General features: G+C 44.8%; 1 protein-coding gene across 5 annotated transcripts in view; it reads right to left on the reverse strand.

The window, feature by feature from the left end:
* The window catches only part of tmem63c (transmembrane protein 63C), a 59,935-nt gene that overhangs the window by 12,558 nt on the left and 23,981 nt on the right, over window positions 1–23,396 (reverse strand). For all 5 annotated transcript variants that reach the window (XM_046366886.1, XM_046366882.1, XM_046366884.1 and 2 more), the window contains 12 exons: window positions 11,971–12,228; window positions 7,767–7,846; window positions 5,444–5,531; window positions 4,903–4,940; window positions 4,090–4,232; window positions 2,321–2,372; window positions 2,088–2,196; window positions 1,891–1,964; window positions 1,697–1,777; window positions 1,492–1,612; window positions 1,144–1,277; window positions 835–957 (listed from right to left, as the gene is read on the reverse strand). In XM_046366886.1, coding sequence (XP_046222842.1) covers window positions 835–957; window positions 1,144–1,277; window positions 1,492–1,612; window positions 1,697–1,777; window positions 1,891–1,964; window positions 2,088–2,196; window positions 2,321–2,372; window positions 4,090–4,232; window positions 4,903–4,940; window positions 5,444–5,531; window positions 7,767–7,846; window positions 11,971–12,180 — 1,253 coding nt within the window. In that variant the 5' untranslated portion in view covers window positions 12,181–12,228. The remainder of the gene's footprint in view (window positions 1–834; window positions 958–1,143; window positions 1,278–1,491; window positions 1,613–1,696; window positions 1,778–1,890; window positions 1,965–2,087; window positions 2,197–2,320; window positions 2,373–4,089; window positions 4,233–4,902; window positions 4,941–5,443; window positions 5,532–7,766; window positions 7,847–11,970; window positions 12,229–23,396) is intronic.

The raw sequence follows: 23,396 nt of genomic DNA on the forward strand, positions 1-23,396 counted from the left end.
CATCATTATCTGGAATTTTCCAAGCTGTTTAAAGGCACAATTGTGCATGTAAACTTCTGACCCACTGGAATTGTGATAAGTGAAATAATCTGTCTGTAAACCACTGTTGGAAAAATCACTTGTGTCATGCACAAAGTAGATGTCCTCACCGACTTGCCAAAACTATAGATTGTTAACAAGAAAATTGTGTAGTGGTTGAAAAATGAGTATTAACGACTCCAACCTAAGTGTATGTAAACTTCTGACTTCAACCGTATGTAACCTCATAGGGGCTGATGGTTAACACTTTATTTTATATCTCAAATGGACTTTAAAACGAGTTCTAAGACATCCCACACAACGATCATTCTAAAATCCATCTCATTTAATCGGTTATATTGTTGAATGGCCCTCTTGTAAGAGTAAGTTAAGTAACACAGATTAACGCACTGCAATTGATTTTCAAAGGCAATTTACAGTATGCTTGAGCCGTCAAACGGTGATCTCAATCTGTGCAAACGTCTTTGGAAGCCTGTTACTTGCGTGGACCTTACTGCTAGCAACTTATTGAGGAAAAAATAGCTTACTCTGACTGGGATACGCCGTTGTCGCTCTTTGCTACTAACTGAAATACGAATTGCTAATGCAACAACTAAGTCGCTCTGGATAACAGCGTCTTCTAAATGACAAATCTAACTGTAAAAATGCAGGGTACCGCTCGTTAATATGCATCAGTTTCAAATCCCGAACTGCATATTTTAACTCACCTATCAGGTAAGATAAAGCTACTAAACAGTTTGAAAACCAATGGGAGGGAATTTCTAGTCATCATCTGCTTCAGATAACCTCGCTCACCAGATGATGTCGCTTGGTGCCGGGGCGTAGTTTACACCCCACCTGTGAGACTGAACTACCGTGGTGATGCTTGACTGCTGTGGTTTCTGACGGCAACGGACCCTGCTATAGTCCTTGACAATACTGTGAAGAGAAACAACACGCACAGACACAAAGTCATCACACAAAACAGGCAGACACACACTCATGAACATATTCAATCAAACCTGTAACAGGAATTTGGGGGAAAGTAAAACATGTAATTTGGCACTGCGGGAAACTGCAGTACAGTGCATTACCATGGTCAGTCAGAGGTCATAGTTTACTCACACAGCAGTCATCCTTTCGTCCCGAAAGGTCACAAAGGCGATGCCCAGCCTCATGAGCGAGATGCGATGCTTCTCTGCATTAAACTCATCAGTCAGTTTCTCCTCTAGCTCACTGTAGTACTGCTCTGCATCCACCTGCAAAGAGTTGAAAATATAGATCAGCTACATACCGGTATTATTCATCAAGTCTTGTTGTATCCCTTATTGTATTTCAATTCAGACAGACAAGGAATAACGTTGCTGCTCAAATCTAAATTAGTTTCTTAGTGCCATCCAGTGGCTAAATGCAATCAATGCAACATAATTACTATGACCAAGATTCACTGTAACATTTCTGTTACAAAAGCACCTGCTCAAAGCCGCATACGTCACAGCAGAAGATGGTAGCACAGGGGTGGGTCTTAATCATGATCTTCCCCTCCTTCTGGGCCTTAGTGGCAAAATACAGCCTTCCTTTCATCGCCTTCCGTCTGAAACACAACAACTCAAATCTGCACAAGGCAAAAAAAATAAAAAATGTAACTCATTTCTCCATATTGTCATAGTTACTGTACCTCTTAGAGTCCAGCCTCATCAGTTTGTGTACGTTGAAGCAGAAGCGGAGGTCAGTGACAGTACAGCTCGGGTAGGCCTCACTAGAGTGGAGGGAAAAGGGAACAGAGTTAAACCACCTATCCACACCAGCTGTATTAGTATCAGCTGTATCTTGAAAGAGTAAGGAAAGTGGGAAGTAAACATTTAAGATTACTGGAAGTGTTTGGTGATGAGGCCTGGGTCTGAGATCTCTCTGGGGATGCAGGTGATCATGAGAGTCCTGGCCACCTGACAAGATGGTAACAAATTACAGACCCCAAATGGCGTCTCTTTCAGGTTTTCTGAGACAGTAACCTGACCATGCTGTAATCATTATACATTTGTCTAGGTTTGAGGAGCAGTCACACACACCTTCTCGTCCTCTCTGTACTCCAGGCGTGAGGAGTGGTGGGCCATACACAGCACTGTGAGGATGAAGTAGAGCAGAGCGAAGATACTGTGGAGCCACAGGAAGCTGTCCCTAAGACGAAAGGAAAGGTTTCCGCATGACTGTTGGATAACCATGATGGTCTCAAGATATTCTTGAATTTCCTGAATTAGTATGAATCCGCTGCCAAAAGAGAAGCCATAGCCCTTTGACCTACTTCGCAGGAAGATTAGCCACAGTCGTTCTTCCAAAATGTTCAGGATTATCCCCTATAGAAAAGACAACATGCGACAGTTAATGTGTGTGTAACAGTTATTTTTCTAAAGTTAAGAGAGGGACTTTAAACACCCACACCACTAGAAATCCACTTTTTCTCATGATGTTGCACAAAGTATGACATATCTGGGCTTGAAGTGACAAATCTGAACTGCCCACTTCGTGCAAATTCCTATGATATGACATAAATTATTTGTTTTAGGGCTGGGTTTTATTTGAATGTTACCATCCAGTAGCATGGCATTGTTTATTAACTCAGAAACAGCTGCAAAGTTCTTCCTCTTGACTGAGATGAGCCAAACAGCCTCGAGCCGCCTGAGCTATGGAGCAAATAAAGATAGCACCTCTACTTTCATTTAACAGACAATTATCAAAATCACTTAGTTTTGAACTAGTCTGTATTACAAATATAGCTGACCATTTTATAAATGGTTTAATTGCATATGATAGCATTTTGCTAACCCGCTCCCCCCGACACCAGAGACGGTTCTAGACCATTTCAACTGGGGGGGGGGGGGGGCAAGCTGGGGTCAGTTGTACTGTTAGAGGGGCCAGTTACATTAGACGTTATTGTCACTGCATTGCAGGCATTAGCAGGCAAAAGACCATGTTCACAATCATTCAACAATTTATTTGCATTTTCTGTCTAATAACGGATGTAAAAAAAGAATGATAGCAAAAATTAGTTATGTAAAAATGATTTCATACTCCACTTTTAGGGGGGCCACAGGGAGGTCCAAAATTGTTGTCACAGGGACACTGCCCCCCCCGAACCGATAGTGCCCGACAACACAAGATGAATGGTTTTGACAACAAACGTTTTGTTCACTTCCCACTAAATGAAATTCAAGGAATTTCTAGATGGGTTAGCGGACGTCGTCACGAAAACGATGTGCATGGTTCCATTGGGCATTATTCAGCATGTTGTGATTCTGGATGGCCAGATTGCTAGCAAGAATGACAAGAAACTGCTATGTGGGGAATAGTTATTGTCTTGTTTCAACTCGGTTCATAATGTTCTTGATACCATGTCTTGTTTTGAGGCATTTTAACTGATTTAATGTCAATGCTAATATGGGTCAAACAACTGTAAAGATGTATTTGACAGACAAGTACTTGTGCAAATGGATTTGTGTTTTCAGTAAACAAGCGAAGTATAGCTTGGGGCAGCAGGATAGCCTAGTGGTTAGAGCGTTTGGACTAGTAACCGGAAGGTTGCAAGTTCAAACCCCCGAGCTGACATGGTCAAAATCTGTCCTTCTGCCCCTGAACAGGCAGTTAAACCCACTGTTCCCAGGCCGTCATTGAAAATAAGAATTTGTTCTTCTGGCTTTGTTGCTAAACAACCAACCTGTCTATAGTTACAAGTCATTTGCGGAGTGCATGATCATGAACAAAGTCATTGTAGCCTATCATTTCACTTCCCCGGTGTCATTTCACTCTGTCTGTGTTTGGATCTGTGGTGTGTGTGTGGTGTGTGTGTGTGTGTGTGTGTGGCCTACATTTAAGATATCCATGAGCAGACTTTGTCCATTTGTATTTATAACTGTGGTGTGTGTGCGCATGCGTGCAAGCCCACCCCTGTATGCGTTTGCGTTTACATATGCATGTGTGGCCTGGTCTCTCCCGGCGAGGTGCCCCTCTAACTCCCCTGGCATCTATGATATCCCTGGGCCTCCCAACATAGGCCAAGGCTTCGTTCTAAATTACCTAGGAGGTTTCCGGAAAAGTTGACAGGCAGGATGATGGCCAAAGACAGCAGGCAGACCACAGTCATGAGCAGGATGATGTGGCGCTGGAAGGACAGGTAGGTCGTAGCGTCGACACCACACTTACTCCTGATCTCCTCATCCCTGGAGACGCAACACAGAGAGAGAGGTTCTGAAACTGGGGAGGGAAGAGGGGATCTTCCCAGGGTGGCAGGATTCAAACTAAGGAGACTAAGCGCAGAGTTACAAAGAAGCAGTGTGCAGTTGAGAAGGGGTCTACGGGGGAAACAGCATGTACTAGACACATGGGTGTAATGGGACTGTAGTGGGAAGAGCAGAATCCTTCTCTTCTATGGGGAGACAGAGTCAGGTGCTCCGTGGTGGTGATATTGTGGGGCCTGCTCCTCATACCTCACTGCACTCCTGGAGGGTCAGAAAACACACTTGTCTCATAAAAGAGAAGAAACAAGAGTTGACTGCTGGTCCCACGGCAGGCAGGCCAGGCCACACAGAGAGCTTTCAGGGTGGGTTAGCACTTTCCCAGGGATCCCAGGGTGAGGTATTACAGTCAGCCACTAACACAAGAGCTAAAAACAGCACCCAGAAGAACCCAAACTCCACCATAATAATATGGAAACCATGGACACAGAGGAAGTTACAAATCTAAATCCATTTAGTGGAGTCTATGGTAAACCACGGCACAAACAATTCCGTGAGCACACACACGCTTTTCGCTGCTTAATGGGATGACAACATTGAAGAGAAGGGCAATAAAAATGATAGAAGTGATAACAGGTAGAGGTTTTACACTTACTTCATATGGTAAAGTGTTGTAAGCCAAGAGCAGAAGCCCTAAAGGAGGAAAGACATAAAACATTCAGTGGATCGCTTATCAAAAACAAAATCGATACCACATATGTGGCAGGCAGTGTCAAGCACGCCTGGCCCGCGGGTGCATAACATTCAGGCCTACGCACTGAGATAGTGATGGGGTTTAAATAGGTCTAGTCTGAGGCGTAGACCACTTCACTGCTGTCAAACTCTGGGAGAAGACTCCTGTCTTACTCCGTCCTACTCCCTCATTAACATAGTGTGTTACATTAATAGTGATCTTACCGAGTCATGCAGGCAGGTGTGTGTGTGTGTATATAAAGTCATTCTCTAAATAATCTGCCTTTTCTTAATGTTTTTGTTTTTTGTTTGTGCAGCTGGATGTTTCATCAACTCAATTAAGGAAAAGTGCTTGATCAGGGTCACAAAAAGAGTGGAATCACACTCAAACAGGGTCACCCTTTATCAGCTATACCTCCAGACCTATCCTACTGTCTGGACTTGGATCTTGGACTTGGACTTACCAAGTCCTTGGTGTCGGAGTCTGACGGGCTGGACTCTGACGGGGACTTCTCCTTCTCACTCTGCTCTCCGTAGAACAGGGACGTGAGGCTGAGCAACAGAAGACATACCAGGATTATCATTATGGTGCATGGGTCTCTTCCTGCAGAATAGGTAGGAAGGAAGCTCATCACATAGATCACAAGATGGAAGACACTAAACTGCACGAGCAACAAGACTCTGCACAGTATGAGACTACAGCCGTTAAACACATTCTTGGAAGGATGATTTTCAGTGGCCTGGACAGCATCCTAAAATGATATAGCAAACGTGAACCCATTTTGCAATGAGTGACTGTGGGAAGTTAATATCCTCTCTTTCCAACAGACGGTCAGGCACAGAGCCTGCAGACAGCATGAGCGCTAATTGTGTTGGCTGGGTCTAATAGCTATTCCATGCAGGATGCGGTCCTCCCCTTAGAACTCCAGTCAATCTGAGATCATATCAATGATAGGAGGGAGGAGGGATGGACAGTGTTCCTGGAATTCAATGAAGCATTGTGATGATCGAGTTTGATGATGTTTCTTTCAATTTGAAGTTGCTGACAGCTCTACAGCGTGCCACTTTAAGCGTAATAATTGAATTAGCGCGACGGCCGCCCGCTCCGCAGAACAAACAGATGTCACTGCCCCAGGGTGGCAGAGAGCTGCTGCTGGTCAGGCAGAACTAAATCAACCCCACACTCACATCGGAGTGGCTCCAGGTCAGGCAGAAGTAAGCTGTTGCAGAGCCTCGCCTCACTCTGCAGACCCACAGAGGACTGTCTGGACCTCACGTCACTTTAAAAGCTAACAAGGTCCTAAGATTCAGGAAAATCAGAGCTACAATGAGTGTGCCATTATTGCCTTCTGCATATTATGGTATCAAGGCTTGGGAGAAAAAAAAATAGTACTCACAGATTGTGATAATGTGTAAAAAGTGATTAAATGGTATGTATGTATACAATACTGAATAAAAAATAACATGTAAAGTTTTGGTCCCATGTTTCAAGAGCTGAAATAAATGACCCCAGAAATGTTTCATTTGCACAAAAAGCTTATTTAGCTCAAATTTTGTGCACAAATTTCTTTACATGATCATGCCGTTTAATCAGCTTCTTGATATACCACACCTGTCAGGTGGCTGGATTAACTTGGCAAACAGCATGATCATTACACAGGTGCACCTTGTTCTGGGGGCAGAAAATGGCCACTCTAAAGTGTGCAGTTGTCACAACACAATGCCACAGACATCAAGTTGAGGGCGCGTGCAGTTGGCCTGCCCACCAGACCTGTTGCCAGATAATTTAATATTAATTTCTCTACCATAAGCCGTTTTAGAGAATTTGTCAGTACATCCAACCAGACTCACAACTGCCCACGTGTATGGCGTTGTGTGGTGGGGGGTTTTCTGATGTCAATGTGAAGTGAGTGCCCATGGTGGCGCTGGGATTATGGTATGGCCATGCATAAACTATGGACAACGAACACAATTGTATTTTATCAATGGCAATTTGAATTCACAGAGATACCGTGACGAGATCCTGAGGCCTATTGTTGTGCCATTCAGCCGTCGCCATCACCTCATATTTCAGCATTCTAATGAACGGCCCCATGTCGCAAGGATCTGTCCACAATTCCTGGAAGCTGAAAATGTCCCGGTTCTTCCATGGCCTGCATAGTCAGACATGTGACGCATTGAGCCCGTTTGGGAGGCTCTGGATAGACGTGTATGACAGCATGTTCCAGTTCCCACCAATATCCAGCAACTTCACACAGCCATTGAAGAGGAGTGGGATAACATTCCACAGGCCACAATCAACAGCCTGATCAACTTTATGCGAAGGAGATGTGTCACGCTGCATGAGGCAAATGGTCACACCAGATACTGACTGGTTTTCTGTGACCAACAGATGCATATCTGTATTCCCTCTCATGTGAAATCAATAGATTAGGGCCTAACTACTTTATTTCAATTTACTGATTTCCTTATATGAACTATAATTCATCTTTTAAATGGTTGCATGTCGCATTTATATTTTGTTAGGCATAGTTATATTAAAGCAATGTAATAGTGCTCCATCAAAGCAAGAGAGACAGGAAAACAAAGTATTTCATGAGCATGAGAATGCATGGGCAGTACCATTTCTTCTCAGGAGGGGGAGCCAATATCAAGTAGCACAATGTCAATCAGTCATGAATTATGCTTTCGATACGGATTTCTCCATCTTGAGTGTTGCCTCGACTTCTAAATCAGGCTTAAAATACAGTGAGAATGAAGAAGCTGAGGTGAAGGGCTTTACTGTACCTGTCATTCTCCATCAGTAGAGCCAGACGGCCATAGTCCCACGCAGCCTTCCTCAAACAGGAAAAGATGAGCAAAAGAAACTGCAATACAAAGAACGAGTTATAAGACACACAGAGCTCATCAACCACCACCTCCCTGCGCCTCCGTACTGGTCTAAAGCCATGCATGGGCAACCAGGACAATGTTTAACAAGGTATTGGACTAAGATGAGTAATTCCAAATGCAATTCCTAAGCTCTCTGCATATATAATATCCCCCCTCGTTGTATCCCATTTCTCTCTGCCTGTCTCGAATGTCTTCCATCTCTTGTCCCTGGGTGGGTGTACACATTCCGCTGATGCCTCACAGATGATTATTTTGTGTGATGTTAGGAATGGTGCAGAGGCGGTACGCTGTCACATGGGGGAAAATCAAGGTTTGAAACATTTACATTTACATTTAAGTCATTTAGCAGACACTCTTATCCAGAGCGACTTACAAATTGGTGCATTCACCTTACACTTGAACTCGTCATTAAGACACCGCTATTAACCTTCTGTGTTGTCCTGACTACCAGGGAACAATCACAGTGAATCAATGAAACATGGGCTGGTAGACAAGACTGATAACCAGAGAGAAAATCTAGTTTGACAAGAACTGACAGCGGAACAGAGGTGTACATTCACCAATCTGGAAAACAGATGGATTTCTATCATCATCCTGGAGTGGGAAGAGTAATATTTCTGCATATTTCTAAACACACCGTATTTTATAGAGAAGAGGAGAATGGAGTAGTGTTTGTATCATAAAACAATGAATGTGAAGGCTTGTAAGCAGATCCAGCATTATGGACGGGCCTCAGGGGGCCTAGCCCGCCCCACCTTCTTGCCTGTACAAATAAAATATTGAAATATTGATCACTTATTTGACCGAGACGCATGCTGACGGAAAGACGCATCGATCTCAGTTAAAGCACCCGAGCGAGCAAAACAGCACCCCTCGGTCTCAGTATGTGTACACCATGTATCTGATGCTGCCTGGACCAAAAGAGTATTATGACATGTCATACTATTTCTGGCCAGACAGCATCAGATACATGGGCTACGTATAGAGGGGCGCTGTTTCGCTCACTCGGATGCTTTCTCCTCTCCGGTGATGTAATTTCAGCAGAGAGGAAGAGGCAAAACGAGAGGGCTGACTCTCGGTAAAATCTGTCCAGAATAAGCCCAATGCGTTTCTATGGGCATAATATGCAGCTTGTCGCCTGCCTTCCCACCTTTGGAACTCTTATTGTTAGTGCGGAGACATGACCATCTCGTCATTATACAGATCTCTGGTTTCAGCCTCTTGTGAATTGGAAAGGAAAATTGGTGGGTGCAGAGCGCTGCACTGTTAGGATGCTGGATTCTCCTAAAGTAAATTGTTATTTAGACAAAATTGGCTATAATTACTCGTGTCTAAATATAATAATTCACCAGGGAGCATGACTTAGCCACAGAGGATCATTAGCTTATTTAAAAAATATTTTATTGTGGATTGTTTCAAAATCATGTAGGCCTATGCTCAGCGCTCTAGAATGCATGCTCAGCTCTCCAGAATGCATGTGCTCAGCTCTCCAGAATGCAAACTGGATGCAATTTATCACAGTGCCATCAGTTTTGTCACTAAAGCACCTTATTCTACCCACCACTGCGACTTGTATGCTCTAGTCGGCTGGCCCTAGCTACATATTCGTCGCCAGACCCACTGGCTCCAGGTCATCTACAAGGCCATGCTAGGCAAAGCTCCGCCTTATCTCAGCTCACTGGTCACGATGGCAACACCCATCCGTAGCACGCGCTCCAGCAGGTGTATCTCATTGATCATCCCTAAAGCCAACACCTCATTCGGCCGCCTTTCGTTCCAGTACTCTGCTGCCTGTGACTGGAACGAATTGCAAAAATCGCTGAAGTTGGAGACTTTTATCTCCCTCACCAACTTCAAACATCAGCTATCTGAGCAGCTAACCGATCGCTGCAGCTGTACATAATCTATTGGTAAATAGCCCACCCATTTTCACCTACCTCATCCCCACAGTTTTTATTTATTTACTTTTCTGCTCTTTTGCACACCAATATCTCTACCTGTACATGATCATCTGATCATTTATCACTCCAGTGTTAATCTGCAATATTGTAATTATTCGCCTACCTACTCATGCCTTTTGCACACATTGTATATAGACTCCCCTTTTTTCCCTTTTTTTTCCCTCTACTGTGTTATTGACTTGTTAATTGTTTACTCCATGTGTAACTCTGTGTTGTCTGTTCACACTGCTATGCTTTATCTTGGCCAGGTCGCAGTTGCAAATGAGAACCTGTTCTCAACTAGCCTACCCGGTTAAATAAAGGTGAAAAAAAAAAGAAAAACTTTTTTTTTAAATAAATGCATGTGCTCAGCTCTCCAGAATGCATGTGCTCAGCTCTCCAGAATGCATGTGCTCAGCTCTCCAGAATGCATGTGCTCAGCTCTCCAGAATGCATGTGCTCAGCTCTCCAGAATGCATGTGCTCAGCTCTCCAGAATGCATGTGCTCAGCTCTCCAGAATGCATGTGCTCAGCTCTCCAGAATGCATGTGCTCAGCTCTCCAGAATGCATGTGCTCTTCTCTCCAGAATGCATGTGCTCAGCTCTCCAGAATGCATGTGCTCAGCTCTCCAGAATACATGTGCTCAGCTCTCCAGAATGCATGTGCTCAGCTCTCCAGAATGCATGTACTCAGCTCTCCAGAATGCATGTGCTCAGCTCTCCAGAATACATGTGCTCAGCTCTCCAGAATACATGTGCTCAGCTCTCCAGAATACATGTGCTCAGCTCTCCAGAATACATGCTCAGCTCTCCAGAATGCATGTGCTCTCCAGAATGCATGTGCTCAGCTCTCCAGAATGCATGTGCTCAGCTCTCCAGAATGCATGTGCTCAGCTCTCCAGAATGCATGTGCTCAGCTCTCCAGAATGCATGTGCTCAGCTCTCCAGAATGCATGTGCTCAGCTCTCCAGAATGCATGTGCTCAGCTCTCCAGAATGCATGTGCTCAGCTCTCCAGAATGCATGTGCTCAGCTCTCCAGAATGCATGTGCTCAGCTCTCCAGAATGCGTTCAGCTGTCTCCCGCCAATTCATGTGCATTCATTGTTTAATTGTGTGAATCGTTTTCCCTTTGTTTATTTTCTATCAATTCTCCATTACAGGTCACCAGTAGGCCTAGTAAATGTACCATTAATTCCCCTCACATGGTTACATTAATTTATGTTTTAATGCCTGTATTGTATTAATTACAGTCATTTACCGCTCTCATTCTCAGACTGGAAACGTTGTTTGAGGAGTTTACAACCTGCTACAATTGTGAGAAACACGTTTTGGTTTATTTCATAACTATGAGTTTTGTAAATGTTTTCATTGGCTTTTGTTTGGCGTAATCCATGTCAGCAATGAGCATGTGTCTGGTTTCTCGTTCCTGATAAAGTTGAGGGAGAGAGAGCACCTGAGTACACAGCAGTAGGCCTACCGGGCCTGCTGCATGCAAAAGTAAGAAAGCGCCCATTTGGCAATGTCTGATTGTCATAACTCACCACATCCACCACTAATGAGCTGAGCTTCTCAGTCATTTTTTATTCACCTCACACAGTAAGTCAACAATGTCTGTTTAGTTCCTCAATATTTGAAGTCTTTCGAACACTCCCAGCTTCGATAATCACCAAGACTTGGTGTGAAAGAGCAAAATATCATGATCTGATGATTCCAAATGTAGTGATTCCAAATGTACTTATTTATGTAATAAGAATGACTCTGAATACAAGCAATTGAACTGGAGCTTCACATTTACTCAAACGAGTTAGTACCAGAATAACATAGAACAAAACTGTGCATGACCAAGGGTGCTCCATCCTTAAAGGGGACATCAGTAATTAACAGAACACAACACCAAACATCCAGTGGGATCGTCATTAAAAACAGATGTCTGAACCTCTGACGCCCGGAATAAGATAGATGATATAATTTTGCAAGTTTGCGAGGGACAGCTTTGGATCGACCAGGTTGATGATTTGATACAATGTTGCACTTCACGTGAAGGATGGGTCTTTGGGGAAAATGTCTCTCTGGTACTGCTGTAGCACTGTAGTGTGTGTGTGCGCGCGTGTGATTGTGTATACATACATGTATCGGTGTGTCTGTGTCAGCAACATACCAGCCACAGGACAACATTGATGGCGAGGACCGTGGGCACCCCTCCAAAAGGCAGGCCCTGTAGGACACTGCTGCGGGAGTGGGAGCGGTAGCACCTCTCTGCTGCTGTGGTGTTGTCCTCCCCCAGAGAGTCCAGGAAGCCCAGCACATCCAGCTCCATATCCCTCCCATCCAGAGGGGGCGCCCTCACCACAAACTCAGAATCCACCATGAGTGAGCCAAGGCCTAAGTCTCAGGGGCTGAAGTCATGCAACCATAACTGAGGAAATAGAAAGAGGAAAGTGATTCATATTGAACGGTATGCCAGATCCCACACCATGCTGTTGATGTTTGCACTCAATCGCTGTTAAAGTATGTCACACATCACTACTTCACAGGAGAGGCATTTGAACATTTCTATCAAAATGCATTTTGGGGCAGAAATGCCTTCATAAACATGCTAACTTTCATGTGCCTTAATAACAAACTTGTATGCCATCTGTAAATACAAAATACAATTCTTAAATTACAAGCCTAGTTGGTTTAGCCACCGGAAAAAGATAGGAACCTTCTTGCTAGCTGTGATTGGCTGAGATAATGGATGGGCTGGAAATGCCGAGAGATGAGTTCAGATTGGTCTGCCATGTAGCACACTTCTGTCTATAACATGAGCTGCTTAGTATGTGTAGATAATCCTTGCTACCGCAGCTTTTTTTGAAAGATAATGTTAGCCATGGAGAACTCTGCTGAACAACATTGCTGCCCTGAATTTAGCTGGTGCTATCGACAAAGATCAATGGGAAGAAGTTGTGATGGACTACTTTCTGCACACGGTCAGTGTGAACCAGAGTGACTTGACGCACGCCGGACCAAACAAGCTGCACAGTAGTTAGCTACAAACTATCAAGTGAGTGGCATTGCAAGCATGTTATTCTTGCATTTCCAAATCAGTGAAAACTGCTAAATTATGGTTTACTATTCCTTGTCAAATATTGCATTGTTATCTGACTGGCCTTGGCATGCTACTGTTTAGGACTAAGGTATGGATTTCCGGTTCCGGTTGGAGCGAGTGGTCGCATCTGCACGTCGCTCCAACGGGTAGTATAACTTTTTCATTACTTTTTCATTATATTTCATTATATCACAACGGTTTGATTTGTCTTATCTTAGCAATTTCTTCTCAGCTAGCTACATAGCCGTCTTTGTATCAAAGATAATTGAGTAATTATCGTATTTCGCCGTCCTAACGTAGTCTTCACTAGCCAGCTAGCTAACGTCCACTGATTAGCTGCACTGGAGAAACTGTTACACTCAACTGAACGACTTGATCAGTGTAGTGTTAGCTAGCTACATAGCTGTCTTTGCTGTCTTCGTATCATCGTATCCAAGATAATTGTGTTGTTTAGGTTTAGAGTGTGTAGTCTTAGAGTGATTATCTTAATTTACCGAGGTTAGCTAGCCAGCTATTTGTCGTCCTTAACGTAGGTGACTCTGCTAGCTAGCCAACAGCTAGCCAACGCTAGCCAACGTCTTCTGTATAGAACTCAACTACCCGGTCGCATTCACAGGTTGTATCACATTTTCACTTCATTTTCATTACAGTACAACGGTTTGATTTGTTTGATCGTAGCTAGCTACTTAGCTAGCTACATAGCCGTCTTTGTATCAAAGATAATTGTGTAGTCTAGAGCGATTTTCTAGGTTCGCTAGCCATCTATTGTCGTTCTTTTAACGCAACGTAACGTAAACAACACTGCTAGCTAGCCTGCTAGCCCCGAATAGCAACACTGCAGAAACTATTACACTCAACGGAACGACTTGATTAGTGTAGTGGCACCCACTGCCAGCTGACCTACTTCAGCAGTACTGTATCATTTTAATCATTTTAGTCAATAAGATTCTTGCTACGTAGCTTAACTTTCTGAACATTCGAGACGTGTAGTCCACTTGTCATTCCAATCTCCTTTGCATTAGCGTAGCCTCTTCTGTAGCCTGTCAACTATGTGTCGGTTTATCCCTGTTCTCTCCTCTCTGCACAGACCATACAAACGCTCCTCACCGCGTGCCACCCTACTCTGGTGGTCCCAGCGCGCACGACCCACGTGGAGTTCCAGGTCTCCGGTAGCCTCTGGAACTGCCAATCTGCGGTCAACAAGGCAGAGTTCATCTCAGCCCATGCCTCCCTCCAGTCCCTCGACTTCTTGGCCCTGACGGAAACATGGATCACCACAGACAACACTGCTACTCCTACTGCTCTCTCTTCGTCCGCCCACGTGTTCTCGCACACCCCGAGAGCGTCTGGTCAGCGGGGTGGTGGCACCGGGATCCTCATCTCTCCCAAGTGGTCATTCTCTCTTTCTCCCCTTACCCATCTGTCTATCGCCTCCTTTGAATTCCATGCTGTCACAGTTACTAGCCCTTTCAAGCTTAACATCCTTATCATTTATCGCCCTCCAGGTTCCCTCGGAGAGTTCATCAATGAGCTTGATGCCTTGATAAGCTCCTTTCCTGAGGACGGCTCACCTCTCACAGTTCTGGGCGACTTTAACCTCCCCACGTCTACCTTTGACTCTTTCCTCTCTGCCTCCTTCTTTCCCTCCTCTCCTCTTTTGACCTCACCCTCTCACCTTCCCCCTACTCACAAGGCAGGCAATACGCTCGACCTCATCTTTACTAGATGCTGTTCTTCCACTAACCTCATTGCAACTCCCTCCAAGTCTCCGACCACTGCCTTGTATCCTTTTCCCTCTCGCTCTCATCCAACACCTCCCACACTGCCCCTACTCGGATGGTATCGCGCCGTCCCAACCTTCGCTCTCTCTCCCCCGCACTCTCTCCTCTTCCATCCTATCATCTCTTCCCTCCGCTCAAACCTTCTCCCACCTATCTCCTGATTCTGCCTCCTCAACCCTCCTCTCCTCCCTCTCTGCATCCCTTGACTCTCTATGTCCCCTATCCTCCAGGCCGGCTCGGTCCTCCCCTCCCGCTCCGTGGCTCGATGACTCATTGCGAGCTCACAGAACAGGGCTCCGGGCAGCCGAGCGGAAATGGAGGAAAACTCGCCTCCCTGCGGACCTGGCATCCTTTCACTCCCTCCTCTCTACATTTTCCTCCTCTGTCTCTGCTGCTAAAGCCACTTTCTACCACGCTAAATTCCAAGCTTCTGCCTCCAACCCTAGGAAGCTCTTTGCCACCTTCTCCTCCCTCCTGAATCCTCCGCCCCCCCCCTCCTCCCTCTCTGCAGATGACTTCGTCAACCATTTTGAAAAGAAGGTCGACGACATCCGATCCTCGTTTGCTAAGTCAAACGACACCGCTGGTTCTGCTCACACTGCCCTACCCTGTGCTCTGACCTCTTTCTCCCCTCTCTCTCCAGATGAAATCTCGCGTCTTTGGCCGGCAGCCCAACAATGACCCTATCCCCTCCTCTCTTCTCCAGACCATTTCCGGAGAACCTCATGCTCATCAACTCATCCCTGACCGTTGGCTGCGTCTTCAAGAAGCAAGTTGCACCCCTTCTGAAAAAACCTACATGATCCCTCTGTCAACAATTACAGACCAGTATCCCTTCTTTCTTTTCTCTCCAAAACTCTTGAACGTGCCGTCCTTGGCCAGCTCTCCCGCTATCTCTCTCTGAATGACCTTCTTGATCCAAATCAGTCAGGTTTCAAGACTAGTCATTCAACTGAGACTGCTCTCCTCTGTATTGCGCTCCGCACTGCTAAATAACTCTCTCTCCTCTGCTCTCATCCTTCTAGATCTATCGGCTGCCTTCGATAATGAACCATCAGATCCTCCTCTCCACCCTCTCCGAGTTGGGCATCTGAGTTCAGATTGCGTCCTACCTGACAGGTCGCTCCTACCAGGTGGCGTGGCGAGAATCTGTCTCCTCACCACGCGCTCTCACCACTGGTGTCCCCCAGGGCTCTGTTCTTGGCCCTCTCCTAGCTATACACCAAGTCACTTGGCTCTGTCATAACCTCACATGGTCTCTCTTATCATTGCTATGCAGACGACACACAATTAATCTTCTCCTTTCCCCCTTCTGATGACCAGGTGGCGATCGCATCTCTGCATGTCTGGCAGACATATCAGTGTGGATGACGGATCACCACCTCAAGCTGAACCTCGGCAAGACGGAGCTGCTCTTCCTCCCGGGGAAGGACTGCCCGTTCCATGATCTCGCCATCACGGTTGACAACTCCATTGTGTCCTCCTCCCAGAGCGCCAAGAACCTTGGCGTGATCCTGGACAACACCCTGTCGTTCTCAACTAACATCAAGGCGGTGGCCCGTTCCTGTAGGTTCATGCTCTACAACATCCGCAGAGTACGACCCTGCCTCACACAGGAAGCGGCGCAGGTCCTAATCCAGGCACTTGTCATCTCCCGTCTGGATTACTGACTCGCTGTTGGCTGGGCTCCTGCCTGTGCCATTAAACCCCTTCAACTCATCCAGAACGCCGCAGCCCGTCTGGTGTTCAACCTTCCCAAGTTCTCTCACGTCACCCCGCTCCTCCGTTCTCTCCACTGGCTTCCAGTTGAAGCTCGCATCCGCTACAAGACCATGGTGCTTGCCACGGAGCTGTGAACGGCACCTCAGTACCTCCAGGCTCTGATCAGGCCCTACACCCAAACAAGGGCACTGCGTTCATCCACCTCTGGCCTGCTCGCCTCCCTACCACTGAGGAAGTACAGCTCCCGCTCAGCCCAGTCAAAACTGTTATGCCCTGGCCCCCAATGGTGGAACAAACTCCCTCCACGCCAGGACAGCGGAGTCAATCACCACCTTCCGGAGACACCTGAAACCCCACCTCTTTAAGGAATACCTAGGATAGGTTAAGTAATCCCTCTCACCCCAAAGTTTTAGATGCACTATTGTTAGTGACTGTCCCACTGGATGTCATAAGGTGATTGCACCAATTTGTAAGTCGCTCTGGATAAGAGCGTCTGCTAAATGACTTAAATGTAAAATGTAATGGATTCCCTATGGGCCACTCTCTTGCCGTTTTCTGTACAGGCACAAAGAGGATCTCTCCAACGCCTTCAGGTCCAGGCGATATGGGCTTGACGGTGTATCTACACACAATACATTTAATCTGAAGGTCACAAAGGACCCAGTGAAATTCAAAACCTCCATCAATCCAACTGTTTGCTGAGATAATGTTTGGCATGTGCTTCCTTCATGTCGCCATATTACTTTGTCTTTCCCGTTCACACCAACACTGCAATGTACAAAGGCATATTTTTAAGTCTGATTTCAGAGCATTTTCCCCCAAGTCCAATTATAATGGCTGCCAGTGTCTTTAAAGTTGAGGATGAGGGAATGAATGCCATTTAAACAAGAAGTGACTCCTGTAACCCAACGCCCTCTCTAGAGTGGTTTCTCTCCCTGGGGATATTGCAGTAAGTGTTCATATCCAATAGACTGGATTTTTTTATTTAACCTTTATTTACTAGGCAAGTCAGTTGAGAACAAATTCTTATTTATAATGATGGCCTAACAAAAGGCCTCCTGCGGGGATGGAGGCTGGGATTTAACAACAACAAAGACAGGACAAAGGGAGATCATAGACAACAACATAGCTAGGCAGCAACACATGACAACACAGCACAGTAGCAACAAGATGGTAGCAGCACAAAACATGGTACAAACATTACTGGACACAGACAACAGCACAAAAGACAAGATCGAGACAACAATACATCACGCAAAGCAGCCTCAACTGTCAGTGAGAGTGTCCATGACCGAGTCTTTGAATGAAGAGATTGAGATAAAACTGTCCAGTTTCAGTGTTTGTTGCAGCTCGTTCCAGTCGCTAGCTGCAGCGAACTGAAAAGAGGAGCGACCCAGGGATGTGTTTGGGGACCTTTAACAGAATGTGACTGGCAGAACAGGTGTTGTATGTGGAGGATGGGGGCTGCAGTAAATAGGGGGGAGTGAGGCCTAAGAGGGTTTTATAAATAAGCATCAACCAGTGGGTCTTGCGATGGGTATACAGAGATGACCAGTTAACAGAGGAGTATAGAGTGCAGTGATGTGTCCTATCAGGAGCATTGGTTGCAAATCCGATGGCCGAATGGTAAAGAACATCTAGCCGCTTGAGAGCACCCTTACCTGCCGATCTATACATTAGGTCTCCTTAATCTAGCATCGCAAGGATGATCATCTGAATCAGGGTTAGTTTGGCAGCTGCGGTGAAAGTGGACTGATTACGATAGAGGACACCAAGTCTAGATTTAACTTTAACCTGCAGCTTTGATATGCGCTGAGAGACGGACAGTGTACTGTCTAGCCATACTCCCAAGTACTTGTATGAGGTGACTACCTCAAGTTCTAAACCCTCAGAGGTAATAATAACCCCTGTGGGGAGAGGGGCATTCTTCTTACCAAACCACATGACCTTTGTTTTGGATGTGTTCAGACCAAGGTTAAGGGCAGAGAAAGCTTATTGGACACTAAGAAAGCTTGGTTGTAGAGCATTTAACACAAAATCCGGAGAGGGGCCAGCTGAGTATAAGACTATCATCTGCATATAAATGGATGAGAGAGCTTCCTACTGCCTGAGCTACAAGAATGGAATGGTCTACCATATCAAAAGCTTTGGCCATGTCATTAAAAATAGCAACACAACATTTCTTAGAATCAAGGGTAATGGTGACATCATTGAACACCTTTAAGGTTAAAGTGACACATCCATAAACTGAGCGGAAACCAGATTGCATACCCAAGAGAATACTATAGACATCACGAAAGCCAGTCAGTTGATTATTGACAAGTGTTTCCAACACATTTGATAAACAGGGCAAAATAGTAATAGGCCTTTAACAATTAGGATCAGCTTGATCTCCACCTTTAAATAAATGATGAACCGTGGCTGCCTTTCAAGCAATGGGAACTTCCCCAGAAAGGAGATGCAGGTTAAAAAAGGTTTGAGATAGGCTTGGCGATGATAGTGGGAGCAACCTTAAAGGAGAAAGGGTATAAACCATCTGACCCAGATAGTTTTTTGGGGTCAAGTTTCAGGAGCTCCTTTAGGACCTCGGACTCAGTGACCTTGTAGCGGGTTAGGGAAATAGAGGGAGAAGCATCCCGATAGTCGCATTAGAAGGGGTGGGAGATGAGGAAATGTTGGACAGCCAACATGACTCATGGCTGAGTCAAATAGGAATCCTGACTTAATGAAGTGGTGATTAAAGAGCTCAGCCATGTGCTTCTTGTAAGTAACAACCACATCAACTTTAAGAGCAGCTGTGAAGAGGGTTTATTCTCCAGGTCTTTAACCGTTTTCCAGAACTTCTTGGGGTTAGACCCACAGAGAGAGAACTGCTCCTTAAAGTAACTAACTTCGGCCTTCTGGATAGCCTGAGTCCACTTTTTTATTTTACCTTTACCTAGGAAAGTCAGTTAAGAACAAATTCTTATTTTCAATGACGGCCTACTGGGGAACAGTGGGTTAACTGCCTTGTTCAGGGGCAGAACAACAGATTTTTTACCTTGTCAGCTTGGGGATTCGATCTTTCAACCTTTCGGTTACAAGTCCAACACTCTAACCACTAGGCAACCTGCCGCCACTTATTTCTCATTTGCCTGAACGAGAGCCAGTCAGCCTGACTATGCGTGTGGCGAGCTTTTTGCCAAATGCAATTCTTGAGGTGGAGTAACTCTACAAGATCATGTCCGAACCAGGGGCTGAACCTGTTTTTAATTCTCATTTTCTTTATGGGGCATGTTCGTTAACAACACCACTGAAAATAAAATTAAAATAAGGTCCAAGCGTCTTCGACAGATGGGATCAAGTTGATTCTATACAAATTTTACAAATGCCAGTTAATGTTTTTTAGCAAGTGTCTATGACAAATTACAGTAAAACAGGTACAGCCATCTGAAGAATCTTCCCAGTGAAAAAACGGATAGCTTACAGCCTATTGGCCGGCTCTCATCTCATCATACCTAGGCCTATTATTTAAACATACTGGTTACAGTAGATCTTAAAAACTAGGATAGGTGTTGTGTGCTCCTGCTATTTTTCACCCCATCAACACTCATTTATGTCTGGTGAAGCACCCACTGAGTGATATTCCCTGGTCTTGTCAGCATGCTATGGCAGAGTGAAGGCAGTCCTAGTAACACAGGCTTCCCTCATTCACCATGAGCTGACAGGAGGAAGACATAGGTCTATTAAAAAGCCATGGCTGGCTTACACAAAGCCATGAAAATAACAGAGTAGCAGTGGACTGGAGCTCCAGGTGGAGATAACGAGTTGCCGTCAATCTTTACTGGCCCACAGAGACAGGAAGTGGACTGGTCACATGGCTTGGCTGCCGTGAACAGTTAAGTAGCCTGCAGATAAAGCTATGTATTGAAGAAATGCAAATCATGATCAGGCGATTAAACGTTTGACCACAGCAGCAGGTCATTATTGTAAAAGAGAATGTGTTCTCAATGACGTACCTGGTTAAATAAAACATTCATGAAACATTACATAGCATGCACCTCTACCAATACTTGAGGTGATGTACAGTAAATTGGTATTGTAAAAGTCAAGCATATCATGCTATGCATCTTAGAGGCTTTTCACTGTGTGCTCCAAGAGCAGCTTGCTGAAGTTCAAAGTTTGTCGGTATACAATGCATTCGGAAGGTATTCAGACCCCTTCCCCTTTTCCACATTTTGTTATGTTACAGCCTTACTCTAAAATGGATGAAATTAAAATCCTCAACCTGCACACAATACCTCATAACGACGAAGTGAAAAATGTTTTTTAGAAATTTTTCAACATTTCAATTGATTGGACATGATTTGGAAAGGCACACACACGTCTATATAATGTCCCACAGTTGACAGTGCATGTCAGAGCAAAAACCAAGCAATTGAAGGAATTGTCCGTAGAGCTCCGAGACAGGATTGTGTCTAGGTACAGATCTGGGGAATGGTACCAAAACATGTCTGCAGCATTGAAGTCCCAAGAACACAGTGGCCTCCATCATTCTTAAATGGAAGAAGTTTGGAAGCACCAAGACTCTTCCTAGAGCTGTCCGCCTGGTCAAACTGAGCAATCGGGGGAGAAGGGCCTTGGTCAGGGAGGTGACCAAGAACCCAACGGTCATTCGGACAGAACTCCAGAGTTCTTCTGTGGAGATGGGAGAACCTTCCGGAAGGACAACCATCTCTGCAGCACTCCACCAATCAGGCCTTTATGGTAGAGTGGCCTCATTAAAAGGCACATGACAGCCCGCTTGGAGTCTGCCAAAGGGCACCCAAAGGACTCTCATACCATGAAAAACAAGATTCTCTGGTCTGATGAAACCAAGATTGAACTCTTTGGCCTGAATGCCAAGCATCGCGTCTGGAGGAAACCTGGCACCATCCCTATTGCGAAGCATGGTGGCAGCAGCAACATGATGTGGGATGTTTTTCAGGGACTGGGAGACTAGTTAGGATCAAGGGAAAGTACAGAGAGATTCTTGATGAAAACCTGCTCCAAAGCACTTAAGCACACAGCCTGACAGAGCTTGAGAGGATCTGCAGAGAATAATTGGAGAAACTCCCCGAATACAGGTGTGCCAAGCTTGTAGCATCAAACCCAAGGACTCAAAGCTAGAATAACTGCCAAAGGTGCTTCAACAAAGTTCTGAGTAAAGGGTCTGAAATCTGATATCAGTTTATTTTTAATACATTTGCGAAAATGTCTAAAAAACAGTTTTTGCTTTGTCATTATGGGGTATTGCGTGTATATTGATGGGAAAAAAAATAAAATGTAATCCATTTTAGAATAAGGCTGTAACGTAATTTTGGAAAAGTAAAGGGGTCTGAATACTTTGCGAATGCACCGTTGTCCCCAGGGCCTGGATGAGAACACAGAGGGTATGAACACATCACTCACACTGCTGTGACCTCAGTCAGGGCCTGAGCAAAGCTAACTGCAGCTACGTACACTCCCAAGCTCTCTGACCAATCAATACAAGACCATTTCTTAGCTCAACAGTATTTGTATACACTTTTCACTGAGCAAATTGCCACAGTAAAGTCAATATCATCTGAGCCCTATCTGAACCTTGCTGTACTGCAAAATAACTTGTTGGACAAGGTAATGTTTTAATTTTAAGGTTCCTCAAACCTTGAGTAATTTATGCAGCAGCAACAGTAAAAGCAGCCCAAAACTGCATCACAATGTTGTCCAACAACTGTGCTGTCCAACTATTAGCTTTTAGGAGATAAGAAAGAGACAGCAACTAGAGTGAGAACGAGGTTAGAGAGAGAGAGAAAAGAAAGAAAGATATTAGGCATGCAAAATGTCAAACATTACTGGACGCCTCTTTGGTGTGATTTCACTGCATCAATGATGTCACTTCTTGTGACTCTTGGGCACCTTACGGTATGTGATATCAGAGGACACCATGAGGCGCTCACTGTGCAGCTGGAGAGCTGGTGCAACAACAGGATATTTCCTGCAGGCATCAATGGGCGAGCTGATGAACTGATAGCAGTGGCAAACAGACTGGGACAATACATTAAAGCTATAAAAACCATTAGGCCTATCTTTCACACTAGGCTAATCTTGTGAAGAGATTGGTTTTCAGATCATTGTGTGTCAATTGTCTGCTGCCAGCAGCATCTGGAAATTTCCCTGGGGACAACAGGAAGTCCCCATGGATCCAGGATAAAATCAGACCCAACATAGCTCTCTGAGGAGATGTTTCTTTCTATTCTACCCACCTAGCACATGCCGTTCTGAGAACCATATGTTTCTTGGAGCTTGGTGAAAGCATGTTTGTCTTACGGTAATTTTGCATACAACCTTCCCACAACTTTTTGGGAATGGTGTAGAATAGTTACGTGGTTTTTGGAACATTCTCAGCACATTTAAGGAACGTTTCCTACATGTTTCCTCATGGTTCTACTTAAAGTAATGTTCTTAAATTGTTCAGAGAACTTTAGGAAAAATGTCCATTAAAAAAAAGTTTAAAAAGTTTAACTTTCAGAGAACGTTTTTTAAAAACATATACAGTCCGTTCTCAGTATCAACAAAAAACTCTGACTATCCTCCATCTTCTTAATTGTGTTCAGGTGTGTCGGCCAAGCCCACTAATTGGCCACACCTGATCTTAATGGGTGCTTGCTTCCTTTGAAATGGGGTCTTTTTCAATAGACTAAAATGAATAGCTTTGTAGGAGTTTAAAAACCATAGCATGCTAGCTCAATCCTGGTGGCGCAGTGAACTAATTACATGGATAGAGAACAGATGCTCAGGCTCACTGACAATAAACGTGTTTGCATGATTAATGCCTAAGCAAATTAATTTCCATGTATCCTATCTGTGAATGGAATTCAAAACAGAGCTAGCAGTGTTATTAAAAGTATGATTGAAACATGTTATCAGAACGTTATTTAATTACCTTCAAATAAGCTATAATTTCCATTCTCAGAACGTTAATAAAATCGCCCA

Source organism: Oncorhynchus gorbuscha, linkage group LG10, assembly GCF_021184085.1.
Source record: "Oncorhynchus gorbuscha isolate QuinsamMale2020 ecotype Even-year linkage group LG10, OgorEven_v1.0, whole genome shotgun sequence".
NCBI lineage: Eukaryota > Metazoa > Chordata > Actinopteri > Salmoniformes > Salmonidae > Oncorhynchus > Oncorhynchus gorbuscha.